Source organism: Drosophila sechellia, chromosome 2R, assembly GCF_004382195.2.
Source record: "Drosophila sechellia strain sech25 chromosome 2R, ASM438219v1, whole genome shotgun sequence".
In the NCBI taxonomy this organism is placed as follows: Eukaryota; Metazoa; Arthropoda; class Insecta; order Diptera; family Drosophilidae; genus Drosophila; species Drosophila sechellia.
Window position 1 is genome coordinate 9,284,702 of NC_045950.1, and position 16,112 is coordinate 9,300,813.

Consider the following 16,112-nt stretch of genomic DNA (forward strand, 5'->3'; position numbering starts at 1 on the left):
GGCTCTATTACCAGGCACCAGTGCTGGAAAATGCTATGCTCGACTTTGTAACGGCTTGGCGGGATTTTAAATTTCATTACTTAATAAAATTTCTTATTTTCTAACCGGGGAATCGATCATTAATCTTAGTTAAATTTAATAATTTAGTTTAAATGACCTACAATATTGAATTTCAGTTAATAGCATTTATTCATATAAATATGGATTACATTAGTTATAAAAAACAATGATCGCTTCGAAGCGTGAATATTTGTTGCGTATTCTGTCGGAAAGTGCTCAGAACAAACGGAAGCTGCTGGGAAAGGCAGTGACCATCATACGGTTAATGACAGTACGGATGTGCTCGTGACCCAGGGCGCCGTTGATGGCCGCCAGCTCCACGAACTGATCGCGGGTGCGCTTCTCCTCGATCAGCTTCACCACGTACTTGTACATGCGACCGTAGTGGCCATGGGCATAGGCGTGCCACAGGGCGAACTGGATGGCCTTGGAGTCGTTGGCGTCCACGAACTTGATAATCTCGGTATACAGATCGTTGATCTCAGCCAGGCTATCCTTGATGCAGTCGTCCAAAACAGCCAGCTTGGCCACAGCAATGCCCTTCTTGCATAGCGCCTCAATGAGAGTGTTTTTCTGTTTGTCCATGTTACTAAAGAAGAGAAGGATTCATTTCTGGACTGCAATGCCTAACCCAATTACACAACATACGTCTTTATCTTGGCTGCATCGGCACGAGTGTCGTTCTTTAGACCGTAGTAGGAGAGTAGTGCCTCAGCATCGGTCTCCTGGATCACTTTGTCGGCCAGCTTAACAATGCGCTCCAGGGCGCTTCGTAGTTTCTTTTGATCCTCCTTTTGCTTGTCGGCGCTCTCGCCTGCTTCTGGTGGCGATGTCTTTTGAGCATTGACGAAGGTCAGCGGCAGTTGCAGCTTCAGCTGATTGGACTCGATGTTCTGGATAAGTAGCAGGTTTGCTTGCAAATGCTTGGGATGGGTAGCAACCACATCATTATAGATTTTCTCTGCCATTTCCAGTTCTGTAAGAAGATCGCATGTTAAACTAATCAGAAAACAGTGCTCTATTTTTTAAAATCCTACCACACTTGACAATCTGCGAGCATTGGAAGTCGCGAAAACTTTCGGCATAGTCGTCGGCATTGGCCTTGCCCTTTTTGGGTGAGGCGGGACTGCCTGTGCTGTCCACAGGAGGGTCGTTCTGAACAGAAATTCCATCGCCGGCCGCAGGATTGGTCACCGAGGTGGCCGCTTGTGGAGTCGCCGGAGCTTTCGGTTTTACGCCATTAGCAGTGGTGACAGCAGCTGCTGTAGCTGTGGATCCTGCAGCGCTGGAACCGTTGCTCGAGCCATTCGTGTGTGCCTTTTTCTCGGCGGGATTGAGGATGTAAGTAAACGGATGCTGAGCCACGCGCCGTCCGACCTCATCTTGCGGGAATACCAGATTGCCGCTCAGCCAGGCGCATTGAGCGGGCAGATTGGCCTTGGTAAGTCGCTCTTGAGTAATAGGAGCGATATACAGCACCCGAGTGGACAGCCTTAGCGGACTTGAGACGTACTTACGACATCCCACGATGCACTGATTATAGTTCTCGTAGAAATCAAGGGTGAGCGGGTTAGTCAGCTTGAATGAGGCCACCAGATTTGCCTCCGAGATCTTCTCCAGCAGGTCGCGCTTCTCGTGACGCACCTGCAGTCTAATTGTGTATTCGCCCTTATCGAGCTTTGTGAACGATGTGTGGGAGTGGGCATCGCCGGTGGCCACCAGGGCCTTGTTTGCATCAAAAAGCATCCACATCTGTGACTCAAACTCCGCTTCATACAACAAGTCGTTGAAGATCGGTGCGTATATAGACACATCTGCGGCCTTGGCCACGTTCAAGTTAAAGGTCAGCAGGTTCTGATACACCTGACGTCCATCTGGGATGACGTCTCGGGTGGCGCTTAGCGGCGAGATCTTGGCCTCGGTCGGTTTTAGCACCACTTCGGCATTCTTAAGCTGTAGCTGGGGCTGCACATCCTCGGCAACCAGGGCCTCGATCTCCAGCTTATGAATTCCCCTGCCCGCATGCATGACGTCTACAAAATAATGGTTTCTTTAGTTTAACAAAACCTATTACCATTTTACAAATAACTTACAGGCATTGGGATTGTGCGCTTCCACGCCGCGGAAACGCAAGCTGTACTTCAGGTGACTCTGGCCGTAGTTGGACCAGTACTTGGCAATGCATAGCTCCAGAATCCTGCCAGACTGTCATACGAATGTGGGTTTTAATCAGTATAATGACTTGGAAAGGTTTCAATCGATTTACCAACCTTAACTTTAAAAGCCATTACAGATTCGTTTTCCGAGCCAACAGATACGATCTTCATAGTCTCAAGCTTACGACAGGATTGCTTGGGAAGAAGTTGGTTCGTGTGTACAAAGAACTTTCCAATGTCCTTGCCACGATTGGGATCGGTGATACGCATACGCAGCTCTGCATAAGGATGAAGTGTGACTTACTTTGTGAACATATTTCAGGGAATAACACTTACCCGCCCAAGTAGCACGTTCTGGCACCAGAATGAAGTCTCTTTGAATGGTGTTTGGCTGAAACTCCACGCTGTTGTCTCCCTTGGAAGAGGCGGGTTCGAAGACGGGCGTGTTCTGATCCGACTCCAGCACATGGGGCTGCACCACCGTGACAGGAATCTCAAAGAGAGAGCCCTTCTGCACGCAGTCAGTGTCGTAAGCCCGAATCCTGGTTAATTTATGTTAAATCAGATTAGAAGGGGAAGCGTTTTTGGCTTGAGAGCTTCTTACACAGCGCTGTGAACGCCTGGCTGGAGTCCAGTGGGATCGACGCGCACGGCAATGGAGCGGGTGCCATAGCTGAGATCCAAGAAAGCTCCACACTGCACCCACGGTTGCGAGGCAATCAGATTAAGCCGTACATTGAAGTTAAACTTGTCCTTTGGATCTGTGAAAATCGAACGGTAAAAGCTGGAACTGGGTGATCCATAGTCTCTACTTACCCGCCTCCTTGTCATTGTAGAAGATAGGCTCTATAAAAACGTTGTAATCGACGAAGTTACGTTGTACGCCCTGACGCAAATGAATTCCCTTGGCTGCGTTGTTGCCCACGCGCACTGAGAACCTAAAGGATTAAAGCCAAAGGAATTTATTATTTGGTTGGAATTTCACAAAACTGCTTGTAGAATTATCTATTATTCGGTCAGCTTAACGATATCAGCAGATACCTATTAAATTATAAAACAAGAGAGGATGCTATGATCGAGCTCAGATACCCGTTAGTCAGCTAGTGTTAGTGCGAACGCGAAATTGCATAATTTTTTGTTTAAAAGTTAAAACAAACTTGCGCTGCGTTTATGCATCCAGAATCTGTATGCTGAATCCCAACCCTCTAGCTTTTATAGCTTCTGAGATCTCGACGTTCATACGGACAGACGGTCATGACCAGATCAACTCGGCTATTGATCCTGATCAAGAATATATTCACTTTGTATGGTCGGAAACGCTTCCTTCTGCCTGTTACATACTTTTGAACGAATCTAGTATACCTTTTCACTCTACACGAGTAACCGGTATAAAAAACCAGAAAGTATGACTATCATTTGTCATATAAGACTTCGCTGCCTCTAGGCATTTAAAATTATTCGATTTAATAGATTTAACCCGAAATAATAACCGGTATAATTTCGATTGTATCTAATTGTTGATTTGATTTAGGCTGCTTATAAACGTCAAGTAATTACATCGGTTTGGCAAAACATTTTTTGTTTAAATCTTCTGACTGGCGGTCCGCAGCACTCACCTGAGCATATTATCCTTGGACTGGCGGTGCTCTGTCAAATGCTCGAATGCCTTCTCGACATTGAGCAAGCCATGGCCCTGAGCAAAGGGATCCACATAGCCCAACTTGGTGGCAGTGACGCTGATCGCCCGCTTAATACTGTACGGCGAATACTCGATGTTCTGTTGCTTCAGACCGGAGATGAGCAGCGCCACGGCGCCGGCGACGTGAGGTGCCGCCATGCTGGTACCGTTCATTAGCTGGGACTTGCTCATAGTAAACTGGGGCACGGACGCAATGGCTCCGCCCGGAGCGCACACGGTCACGCCCTGACCTCCGTCGATGCAGGGATCTCGCGATGTCCAGGTGTACACGTTGCCGGGCAGCTTCTCTCGCATCGCATACTCGGCCTCCATCATTTGGGGTGATACGTACGCGCCCACGCCGATCAAACTGGGCTGGCTGATGTCCGGCGGAGTACCCACAGTGCAAAGTGCCGGACCATGGTTGCCGGCCGATGCCACCCACACCACGCCATACTTGTTGACAACCTCGTTCATGAGCTCCCCAATGCGGCTGCAAGAGATTAGAGATATAGATTAGGTCTCTTTTCATGACTTTTGATGGTTATCAGTTAGGTGTGTGTCGGCTGGAACGTGTCGGAGACAAGAGGATTGGAGTGTGTGAATATTTGGATTTCGCAGGGAATTTACCTAGACGCACACATCTTCTTTCTTCTGCGACGCATTTCATCCGACCCAGACCCACTAAAAGACATCACCAACTTTGGGATTAGTTTCGCCGGCCTTTCGCACTTGCTTACCCAGAATTCGACCAATTGGCGTGCTCGCCATAGCTCATGTTGATCACATCGATCCGTCTGCCATCGCGACATAGTTCCATGACCTTGGTCATGGCACGCACTAGTGCCGTGCCGGTCTCCATAGACCCAAGTCGACCATCACCGATGGTCATCGACACGATCTTAGCATTCGGCGCCACGCCATCCACGTCTCGGGAGCTATGGTTGCCGCTGGCAATAGAAGATACGTGGGTGCCGTGGGGTGAACTCATGCCGACCACCTCCAGTACGTTGCCCTCGTCGTGGATGTTCACCGATATGGAAAGAAAGTCGTCCACATTGCGGGTCTCGTGCGTTCGCGAGTACTCGCCAATGCGCAGAGCCTGATCCAGATCGCCCTGCTCCGTGGTGTCGACGATTGTCAGCCAGCCGTCGGCCGTGGGAAAAAGGATGCAGTCGTAGGAGGTCTTAATGTCGCCGTACACCTTCTCGTAGCTATTCAACATCTCCAGCTCAAAGTCTAGATTCTCTTTCAATATCTTCTTATCCCAGGGCAGTTTTGAGGCTTCTCCTGCAAAGATACATACGTTGTTTGTCATTTTGCCCCAAGTAATAAATCACTTAGCTCACCTGGATTTTGTGACTCGAATTCAACAATCTTGCGGCTGGCGTTTGCAGTGGCCGTCTTATGCGGCTTGTCCCAGTGCTTCAGCTTGGCCTGGGCCACAATATTGTTCCGCACCTTGGAGGGCAACAAATCGCTGAAGCTCTTGAGGCCCACCCGCACCGCCTTCTCTGGATCTGTGTTCAGAGCCATCAGCTCCGGACTCAGCTTAAGCGAGTTTCCGGACAGGCCCTTTATGTTGCCGTTCTCATCCGGCATCACCTTCTTCTTCATGTCCACGTCGCCGCATCCGGAGCAGTCGTACCGCTCTATTACTTTAACAGTCTTTCCATCGCACAGCGTCTGTTGCGGAGAAGCAGGTTGAAATTGGATCGGTTATAATGAGTAAAGGGTGTAAGAAAAAGTCGAGACATAGTAGAAGGAATAAATCATAATAAAATAGGTAAGGCGAAACATTGTAAATATTACTAGAATCACCAGTACAAGTTCTTTGTAACCGGTATGGACAGTGCAAAAAGTGCCAACTCACCTCCAGTCCCGTTGCCCGGGGATCGACGCCGGAATCGAAGATGGCTATGGTGACGTCGCGTCCATCGTAATCCGGGTACTTCTGCAGGAAGTTCAGAACTCCCGTCTCCGCCTTGGGAACCAGTGCGCCCGTGGGAAATGACTCGACAATACCGCTGGTGGCCATCCTGCTCTCCGCTGATTTGTCGCTCTGCTCTTTGTTGGTAGTGTTCTTGCTGATATTGCTGCGCTCAGAACTCTCTGCGAATTCCTTCGTTGCTGTTCAATGAAGAATAAGACCAAGATCTGAGTGCAAAAAAATGGTCCAGCTGGATGTACGGCAAGTGTATTGGGAAAAATACCAATCCAATTCGAGCGCACAACGGTCACACAGCCTTACACTGGAATTTTTTTTGTGTATACTTTCGAGCTTTGAAATTGATAATCAATATTTTGTATATATATCAGATTCCCATAGTCTATGTGGAAATACAAGTTTAGGGCTTTTCAGATCTATTCATTTTTAGTTTACAAATTATTTAAACCAACTATTGGTAAAAAACTATTTTCAAATCAACATTGACGTTTTTCTAAACGCAGTAGCAGAATAGAACTCAGTCACCGTTACTTTCTTATCGTTTTATCGTTACTGGCCCAACTCTAGTTTAACATTCAAGTTTTTGGTATATTTTGTAGGGCTACCTGTATATTGGAACGGACTATCCACGGTCACACTGGGTGTCGTCTTGCAGAAAATATCATAACAATATATTTCTATTGACAATATGTGGTTCGAAATCCTACCTGGTGCGGTGATCATCACCACGCTCCTCTCGGTGCCCATATACGCCATGTACGGCCTGGACAAGCTGACGATCGGCAATGTGAGTCCGACGCTGGCCTTCTGGCCCAGCAGCTCGAAATTCTTATATAACCGCAGCTGTTTGTGCACCAATCGTAATCTGTTAAACATTATTTAACCGCCTGCTTTTCACAACTAGTTCGACGGAACACTACGGAGTTTCTAATTGTTTGCTAATCGTTTGCTTCACAGGCTTTCCGGCGCAACATGGACGAGCGTTTCAGCCGAGTTATGTACCAGCGCGATTTCCGACTGACCGACAATCCCTACAAGATGAACGTAAGTGGTGTGCTATAGTCTGGCCTGCCTACAACTGATTTTTGTGCAGCAGGCAAACCATCACGTTTTTACACTATTTTTGGCAGCAGTTTTGTTATCTCACAGCACTCACTCCATTAATATGCACGCTCATTTTAGTTTCGTTGTTTGTTTGTTTTTCTCTGAAGTATGTTGAATAGATTCTTAATGGTGTTATTAACTTGCTTTCTTCACTAATAAAAACTTAGTTTTAAAGTTTTCTATATTATAAGGTAATTGTATTTAAAAACTTGGGTTTCTTTGTTAATTTCTTTTATATGGTTTATTGATCATTGGTGACGGTACTTGAATGTTACTTTATTTTCTACCAATTCATAGCATCCATTTTTGCACGCCCATTACAAGAGTTTTATAAACTTAAATCATTTACAAAGAACCGAACCAATCTTCTTGCAGGGTCTGGATGCCATACCGGATGAGAAAACGAACTAAATTTAATTAAGTAAAGTTTTCCGTTTAAGCTTAAGTGCAAAAGTGAATAAACGAAACGTGCAGTTCGGAAGTGATAGTTGAAATGGTCGTCTTTGGTTTCTCCTGTAGTTCCTCACAGATTTTGTTGCTTGCCCAGGTGTAAAGCTTCTTTCTCTATATAGGGTCTTGAACAAATTCCCGATGAAGAGGAGAAGAAGGAGGAGAAGGACCCCTATGAGGACAGCGATGATCCCGCAATCGTGAAGAAGCGGGAGAAAGAGCGGAAGTTAAGGGAGAAACAGCTGAAGAAGGAGGAAAAGCTCAGGGAGAAACATCTGAAGGAGGAGGAGAAGCCGAAGAAAAATTAGTATCAATAAAAACAAACATTTCGCCAGTTGTGCTCCCAAGCCGAGCACAGGACTCTCGTCCGCCTTTGCCGCGCATTTAGCAACCCTGTGCTCGTGACAGGAAACCACCCCTAAGGGAGAAGTACGGGTGGCGAAACATCCCGTCGTCAGCTTTGTGTGGTATTCGGTGAAAAGGCGTCGTCGAGCTGTGAGCGCGAAAATAAACAAATATCCTGCAGACTAACTTCGAGTTTAATTCTTAAAAACTATTTTAGAATTCGGGAAGATTAAATATTGTGGTGTAAGGCGGTAAAATGCCTTAGTTTATGAGTGCCCGCAAGGATTTAGCTTGGAAACGGTTCGCTAAACAAGGCATATACACAAAACACAGCCATGGCTGCCGGGCAATGGGTGGGGGTGTGTGAGCGGGTGCTCCGGGGAATGGGGCTGAAATGGGGGGACAATTTGGCTGTCCTGGGGCTGTGCGTGTTCCTCTTTGCCAGCGCCACGCACGCGAACTCCCTGAACGCCATCGAGGAGCCCGTCACCCGGCGCCACCACCAGCGGCATCACGAGCGCGAGCGGGAGGAGAACGGCTACTGCGCTCCGTACAGCGGCAAGGTGTGCAAGGAGTACCTCACCGGCCAGGTGTGGTACAGTCTGGAGGATCCCACTGGCGGTTGGAAAAATGAGCAGGTGACTACGGCGCTCTGGGACGAGCTGATCTCCGATCTATCGGGTCTGTGTCGCGAGGCAGCCGAGGTGAGCTTCGATTGATACATCTAGAGATCACACTTTTAATCTCTTTTCGCTACAGAAAATGCTTTGCGCCTATGCGTTTCCCAACTGCCACATGGAGGGCGGTCGAGCGGTAAAGGCTCCTCTATGCTTCGAGGATTGCCAGGCCACGCATCTACAGTTCTGCTACAACGACTGGGTGCTCATCGAGGAGAAGAAGGAGCGAAACATGTTCATTAAGAGCCGCGGCCACTTCCGGCTACCCAACTGCTCCTCCTTGCCGCACTACAACGCTTCCATGCGGCGACCCAACTGCTCCTACATCGGTCTAACCGAACTCAAGGAGTCCGAAGTGAGCTGTAAGTCATCATTATCTGAAACCCACAAGGAGGTCTTTCAATTGCTAGAATCCCTTTTCTTCACAGACGATTGCCGCAATGGAAACGGACGCTTTTACATGGGCACAATGAACGTGTCCAAGTCGGGCATTCCCTGCCAGCGCTGGGACACTCAGTACCCGCACAAGCACTTCCAGCCACCACTGGTCTTCCATCAGCTCCTGGAGGGCGAAAACTATTGCCGCAATGCTGGCGGCGAGGAGCCGCATCCCTGGTGCTACACTGTGGATGAATCAGTGCGCTGGCAGCACTGCGATATACCCATGTGTCGTAAGATCATATCTTTTTTTGCTCTTTTACTTTATATAATTCTCCCACTTCTGTTTTAGCTGATTATGTGGACCCCAATGCTGGCGATTTGAACACCCCCATCAAGATGGAGAAGTTTTTCACGCCATCGATGATTTTTCTCTTGGCTGGAATAGGTTTCGTGGCCATTGTAACCCTGCACTTGATGATCTTGCTTGTCTATAAGCTGTCCAAGCACAAGGATTACTCCCAGCCTGCGGGAGCAGCCACTGCAGAGTGCAGTGTTTCCATGCGCGGAGGAGGAGAGTGTGGTGGAAATCTGAACACCAGTAGAGAAACCCTCGGAGGCAATGGAAACACGAATACTTTGGCAAAATGGGGCACCATTAGGAGCACGGCCACGATTCACAGCAATTGCGTGGCACTTACTACGGTGAACAATGTGTCAGATCCGAAGGGCACGAAACCGAATGCCCGCCTGGAGAAGTTGGAGTACCCACGTGGGGATATAGTGTATGTGAGGTCATTGGGTCAAGGAGCCTTCGGTCGCGTCTTCCAGGCCAGGGCTCCCGGACTTGTTCCCGATCAGGAAGATCTCCTAGTCGCTGTTAAGATGCTAAAGGACGACGCCAGCGACCAGATGCAGATGGATTTCGAGCGTGAGGCCTGTTTGCTGGCCGAGTTCGATCATCCCAATATCGTGAGGCTGCTGGGGGTGTGCGCCTTGGGCAGACCCATGTGCCTGCTCTTCGAGTATATGGCTCCTGGCGATCTGAGCGAGTTCTTACGCGCCTGCTCCCCATATGCCACCCACCAGGCGCCGACTCGGGATCGTCTGCAGTTGAACGAGCTACATCTGCTGCAGATGGCGGCCAACATTGCAGCGGGAATGCTGTATCTTTCGGAGAGAAAGTTCGTCCACCGGGATTTGGCCACACGGAATTGCCTGATCAACGAGCACATGGCGGTGAAGATCGCCGACTTTGGGCTCTCGCACAAGATCTATCTGCAGGACTATTACAAAGGCGATGAGAACGACTTCATCCCAATCCGCTGGATGCCGCTTGAGAGCATCCTCTACAACAAGTTTTCGCTGGAGTCGGATGTGTGGGCCTACGGCATCTGCCTGTGGGAGATCTTCTCCTTCGCCTTGCAGCCCTACTTCGGGCTAACCCACGAGGAGGTGATCAAATACATAAAGGAGGGCAACGTACTCGGCTGTCCGGACAACACGCCGCTCTCCGTCTATGCGCTGATGCGCCGCTGCTGGAACCGCAAGCCCAGTGAGCGACCTGGCTTCGCTGAGATCAACCACTGCATCCAGCACAGCATCGTCGAGAGCGAGTGCAAGGCAATGCTCTAGGGGATTGCCGGAGAAGTGAATGAAGTAATCCTTGTCGAACAGAACGATCGTCCGTTGTCCTTGGGGGCAAGCAATAGAAGCGCATGAATTCGCCAGGTTGGGTGACAAAAGAATAGAAGGGAATGCTACCATCTTAAAACTTGATAATAAGCTTTTGGATCTTTAGTATATTTGCCGATTTTTTTAGGACATACAAAATAGTTCTGAATTGCATAACGGTGGCATTCCTAGACTATCTTTTTTGAATCCCCATCTCTTATGCATACTGAATTGAATTTTGCACAAGGTGAGATCAGAGGGGCAACAGGTTTGTGATTAAGTTAGTATAAATGACAGCTCCATATATTTAAGAGATCGCTCCGTTACCAAGTCTTTCATTCGATGCTTCCTTACATAACTTTCTTTAATCGATACAGAAACTATTTTGATACACTTATACCCTCTGATCTCTCGATCTCGATCGAATAGTCTGCCACAACGAACGCATCATCAACGTCTCGTATCCATATCTAGTCTGTAGATTAAGTTTATATATATGCGCATATGTAGATTGCATTTTAATGGGAATATTTTTGACTAGGCTTAAGCACTGCCATCGCAGTCGCACTCCACAAAGATCGCTGATCGCTGATCACTGGGTGGACAAACAGGAACCAGACACCGGAGACCATCAAAACAATAAGATAAATGAGATATGGAATATTTAGAGAACTGTCTACAGCCCGAATTTCTGGGTAACTTTACATAATCTTTGTAACTAAAGCAACGTGTTGATTGTAATTTGTATAAATAAACCATCTATAACCGTATCATATCAGCAGTAGTAGTAATTATAATAGTAGTTATCGTAGTAGCAGCGATTATAGGTTGCGGGATAAGGTACGGGCAGAGGCACCGGAAGAACTCCCGCGTATCCAGCATAGCCGCCATATCGGGCATATCCGCCATATCGGGCATATCCGCCATATCCTCCGAAGCCTCTAAAGCCACCTCCTCTAAAGCCTCCGCGACCTGGTCCTCCGAAGCCGCCACGACCGAATCCTGGACCACGTCCTCCAAATCCGCCTCTACCGAAACCACCTCTCCCTCCTCCGAATCCGCCTCCTCGACCTCCACCTCCGAAACCTCCAGCATGACCGCCTCCACCGTGTCCTCCTCCGCCTCCACCTCCTCTCGCATTGGAGATCTGAACCTGGGCCACAAGGAAAATCAGACAAAACAAAATCCACACTCGGGACATCTTATCCGGCCAGAACCTTTTCAATCCGTTGGTAAATCACGACTAAGTTCCGATGACTGGAAAATTCTATTTATTGCAAATTAATTAGGACACCCGCGTTAATTGGCAATGCGGGCATGAGTTCATGTATTGAAAATCCCGATCGAGTTACTCTTGTTTGTCTCTGTATTTGCGTTGCTTCGCCTCTCTCCGCCGATTCACACTCCTCGATATCACAGCAGCCTAAATGATTAGGCATCAAATGTAATTTGTTCCTTAACCGAATGAACTTATACATATAGATGGGGGATGAGCCGCTGGAGGAGCCTCCTACAGCGCCTCGGGGCATTGTTTGTTTTTGCTGATGATCAGCCTTTCCGGATCCAGAGAGAGTCGCTTCAACACATCGTAAACTTTGGAGCGGACATCCACCTCGAAGTCCCGATCACGTCCAAGAATCCAGATCTGATCGGAGTGACCCAGTGAGCCGATGCTGCCGCAGGACCACAAGATGGCGAAGTTCTCGTAGTCCGTGTAGAGCACCTGGTACTTTCCGGAACCTGGCAGCAGTCGGGCAATTACGTCCGGAAATCGGGTGGTAAACTAGGAAATATTAATTGTGTTTATTGAGTGCTATTAATATTATTTATTGTGGCTACCTTAAAGTCCATGATGGAGGATCGGCTGTTTTCTGGCGTTGCATAGCCAATGTTTACGTTCGGGTTACCAGTTCTAAAAAGCACAAAGACTTCAAACACATAATATATTAATAGATAAGTTTGACATACATGCGATTTATGTTTTTAATGGCCACAGCCAGCTTGAAATTGGAAAACTTGGATTGTTCGCCCTTGTTGTACGGCTCAAACTGAAAGGTGGTGCACCCGGATGCGATTTCCGGAAGATAAAAAGAGCGCTCTACCTCGTACCAGTGTCCAAGGACCTACAAGATAATGAGATTACATCCGTTTATTATTACTTCTTTATCAACATGTTTTTTGGGCTCTTAAGTAAGTTGTTTCTCGATTTTCCAAGTACTTCATCGAAAAGTGGCATCTGGAAAGATTGGAACTAGAACAATCTGATAACCATCAATATGAAATCCAAAACCTTTGTCACGCAGCGTTTCTCTCGGCCAAGTAACACTTAACTGGGTTACTAATCAAAATGCCACTTAGCGCAAACAATGCGTAAAACGTAAACATTTTGGAAACTGGTTATGGACTCGCTTGTGGCTGCTGGCGCTGCCCATCTTGCAGTTCAAAGTCGGCGGAGGGCGCCGCATCGGATCGGAGATTGCCACTGGTGGCCAGTCGAGGTCTTTGCCCCGGGTCAAAAGTGCGCTTAGGGGGCGGGGCCGGTGGCAAATGGCTTAATTCACGCCTGTCAACAACTCAATTGGATGGTTGTGCCATTTGGAAGTGGCAGGGGAAGTGGAGAGGAGGTCGCCAGCCCCACATAATGTGAGTGACAATGCCTCCACCTCACCCGGGCAATTATGGTGCATTATCTTTTATGCAAATCAAGGCTCAATCAATTTAATTTGAGCTGCTTAAGTGAGTGTGCCAATTTTCTAGTCCATGATCTCGACAGTGTATCTAAACCAACAGCGGGTCGTTTATAGCTAAAACAACTACATGCATTTATGAGTACTAAACAAAGTCCATTTCATTCCATTCTCAGAAATACTTTTAAACAATCTTTTTACAGCCACCTGAAACCAATTTTCCAATTTTCTCGCACGAGAAACATTAGTTTCACATTTATGATGGCATATTTGTGTCTTGGCAAGATGATTCCATAAATATTTGATTGAAATCTTGGCTGTAATAGCAAAATGTGCGCACCAGGGATGTTCCACTGTATTGCACTTTGTTGTCCTTGGCGTGCCCATGTCTCAGCATTGGTACTGGTTGATTTACTTCTTTATAAAATAAGTGGCTTGTTTACCATCAGCAGGCCATAAAGCTTTTGTGCCGCTCGCCTCCTTCTGTAAAACTGGTTTGCATTTTACACGGCGGATCGGATTTGCTGGCCTTAAATTGGTTCAAGTTCATCATCTGCACAATCCCCAAGATGTAAAGAGGGGTCTGCGTCTGCGGCAGACGCCTTGTGCCAATTAATCGAAGATGTGACACGTTTAAGACGATGGCCAATAGCCGATAAGTGGCCAGTTATACAGTGCATCTCATAGTTGTAAGGACAAGCAGTTCTCATATACTCATAGATACTGTATAATCTAATAACTTGGTTTACTTAGTACTGAACATTACACTTAAGCATTTGGGTTCAGTTGGGTCAATAATCTGTGGCTTTAATAACAGGTTTGAAAGGTGGTTTAATAAAGCCAATGTACATTGCAAATATGTATATCTAGACCGCAAACAAATGTGTGTATGAATATTTACAATACCCAAACAGGCTGTTAATAAAATTGCGATCGAAATATGCTGAAATTTTAGTTAGAGTATGTAGAGTAAGTATGAGAAAACCAGCAACTAACTTACCCGACTCATGTTAAACTTTGGCATGGATGGATAATTCGGGCAACGTCCAAATCCGTAGGCATCCGTCCCAGCAAATGTCACTAATAGCACTCCGGACAACAGCCAAACCCTCGAGCCAAGTGGCTGGCCACTCATCATGGTTGCTTTTTATAGTTCACTTTGAATATTTGGCACTTTAGGCGGCAGAATCGGCACTCCAGCACCTAACTAAACTGTGTAGAATTCGAAATCAGGCAATTTCCATTGAACTCGGCCGTTTTAACTTGGCTGTGCACAAAGCGATGATTTCCGTTCCGACGGGTTCACTTGGCCAACGAACTATGGATCGACATGAACCTACTACATATACATTTCCTCAAAGGTACACCATGTCCGTCCATTAGTATTCCGGATGGGATGTGTGCGATAATGGAACGTGCTGGCTACCGGCTTAGTGGAGCAAGCCGGACCGAATTGGTAGCTCCCACAAAGAAAAAGAAGTGAAGTGTTGTGATGTGAGGTGAAGTGAAGTGAAAACCACTAACTGGGTTGGCGCGGCGCCGTTTATTATTGATATTTATTTTGGTTTTTGGCTCGTGCCCGGCCAGCGAGTTACGTAAAAGAAAAGCCAACGTCAAAATGCAGCTCGAAAACTGGTTGCTCCACCGATTTTCGCACACACCAAGAGATACTTATTGCGCATTGCAACAAAAAGCGGGTAAAAGCGAAAATACCTAATCGAGGAAATACAGCGCTGGGATGCATCAATTGTGTCATGGAGTTAGTCGGGTGCATTGCTCGATTTATCTGCGAAAGTGGGCATATATGTAGACATGGTAGCTTCATTCGAGCGCATCAAGTTCAAGAGAAATAGGAAGTGGCTTTTCTTTTCGCTACTTCGGTTTGCCATTATCGCATGGGCAATACGGCCTATAACTATTTGATTGATAGATAGTGATGTGAAAGGTACTTTGGTTGGTAGTTACATGGTATAGATCATTAGTAACAGTATTACTTGGCAATTATTTAATAATATTGTATTTTAAGACGAAATGGTAACTTGATACAAATGATTAAGTATATTTTAGATTCTAGACTTTGAAAGAAGTGTTTCCTTTTGTCTAATTGAATTAGTGTTATAGGTAAATAGTAAATAATTATATGAAATTTACAATGCATTAAAAAATTTAATTTGCAAGAAAGACTGAATTCGTGTACCTAGACTAAATCGCAGTACCTAGACTGAATTGTTGTACCTAGACTACCTGCCAAAATATACACTTCCCATCACTGCCAATAGAAAAAAGTGTTAATTTCACAGAAAACGACAGCCGCAAGTGGCTGAAAATAAACCAAGGCAATTGCAAAATACTCTTGTTGTCCAACTGATTTCACTTTGTGCACATACAAGTATCCGTTTCAATACGCGTGTCAGTTGATAAAGTTGTCTTGCAAAGTGCAGAACTATCAGCCATATCTCTTTGTTTACATCGGCTTTTGCGGTGTTCTTTGCCTTCTCGCGGTTTTTATCTCGCGAACTCGAATTTCATATGGCGCCAGTAACGCGGATCGTTCACATCGATCGCCCGATCGCAGCAACAGTTCAATTGAAACTGAACGGATCGGCGGTTTGAATTGAATTCAATTTCGTTATTTAACACCGCACGGTCACACTGGGATCGCTCCTCTGCCTATCGATATAAAATAGTAATCGATCATATATTTGAAATGATTACTAGAAAAGAACCGTTACGTAGCAAGTTTATTTCAGTTCAGTATATCATACAAATATTGATAAACTTTAGGTCATTTTTGATAAAAATTTAAAATCTCTTGCAATTTGTTGTATCTTGTTGTTAGGGGACAGCTCGGCGGGACACAGCGAAATAGGTCGGTGGGACTGGTCGGTTGGACAGGCCGGCGGGACACAGGCTGTATATTTTGAATCCCTAGTTCCATATTCCACTGTACCTCTA

At 46.6% G+C, this 16,112-nt stretch overlaps 5 protein-coding genes across 7 annotated transcripts; 2 read left to right on the forward strand and 3 right to left on the reverse strand.

Annotated features, from left to right (window-relative positions):
- Positions 1-165: 165 nt before the first annotated feature.
- On the reverse strand, positions 166-6,050 carry LOC6608943 (tripeptidyl-peptidase 2). The gene is made up of 12 exons (XM_032715796.1): positions 5,768-6,050; positions 5,244-5,580; positions 4,635-5,184; positions 3,833-4,387; positions 3,033-3,154; positions 2,821-2,977; positions 2,553-2,758; positions 2,331-2,494; positions 2,154-2,265; positions 1,098-2,093; positions 709-1,036; positions 166-649 (listed from the first exon to the last, which is right to left on the reverse strand). The coding sequence occupies exons 1-12, from the start codon at positions 5,930-5,932 to the stop codon at positions 277-279; spliced, it is 4,065 nt and encodes a 1,354-aa protein (XP_032571687.1). The 5' UTR covers positions 5,933-6,050; the 3' UTR covers positions 166-276.
- Positions 6,051-6,376: 326 nt separating this feature from the next.
- Positions 6,377-7,927, forward strand: LOC116800491. Of its 2 annotated transcripts, none has more exons than XM_032715800.1 (3): positions 6,377-6,629; positions 6,800-6,886; positions 7,519-7,927. In XM_032715800.1, exons 1-3 carry the CDS (start codon positions 6,531-6,533, stop codon positions 7,702-7,704), a joined length of 372 nt encoding a protein of 123 aa, XP_032571691.1. In that variant the 5' UTR covers positions 6,377-6,530; the 3' UTR covers positions 7,705-7,927. The 2 variants fall into 2 exon arrangements, with proteins under 2 accessions (XP_032571691.1, XP_032571690.1); XM_032715799.1 differs by lacking the exon at positions 7,519-7,927 and adding an exon at positions 7,322-7,440.
- A 104-nt stretch (positions 7,928-8,031) lies between these two features.
- On the forward strand, positions 8,032-11,240 carry LOC6608944 (tyrosine-protein kinase transmembrane receptor Ror2). Its single transcript, XM_002033622.2, has 4 exons — positions 8,032-8,445; positions 8,501-8,780; positions 8,847-9,089; positions 9,149-11,240. The coding sequence occupies exons 1-4, from the start codon at positions 8,077-8,079 to the stop codon at positions 10,429-10,431; spliced, it is 2,175 nt and encodes a 724-aa protein (XP_002033658.1). The 5' UTR covers positions 8,032-8,076; the 3' UTR covers positions 10,432-11,240.
- Positions 11,116-11,659, reverse strand: LOC6608945. The gene has a single exon (XM_002033623.2). It carries the CDS (start codon positions 11,608-11,610, stop codon positions 11,230-11,232), a length of 381 nt encoding a protein of 126 aa, XP_002033659.1. The 5' UTR covers positions 11,611-11,659; the 3' UTR covers positions 11,116-11,229.
- A 65-nt stretch (positions 11,660-11,724) lies between these two features.
- On the reverse strand, positions 11,725-15,751 carry LOC6608946 (apolipoprotein D). 2 transcript variants are annotated; one of them, XM_002033624.2, is made up of 5 exons: positions 15,626-15,751; positions 14,158-14,369; positions 12,439-12,593; positions 12,310-12,382; positions 11,725-12,253 (listed from the first exon to the last, which is right to left on the reverse strand). In XM_002033624.2, exons 2-5 carry the CDS (start codon positions 14,293-14,295, stop codon positions 11,981-11,983), a joined length of 639 nt encoding a protein of 212 aa, XP_002033660.1. In that variant the 5' UTR covers positions 14,296-14,369; positions 15,626-15,751; the 3' UTR covers positions 11,725-11,980. The 2 variants fall into 2 exon arrangements, with proteins under 2 accessions (XP_002033660.1, XP_032571688.1); XM_032715797.1 differs by having other exon boundaries at positions 15,545-15,741.
- Positions 15,752-16,112: the final 361 nt, after the last annotated feature.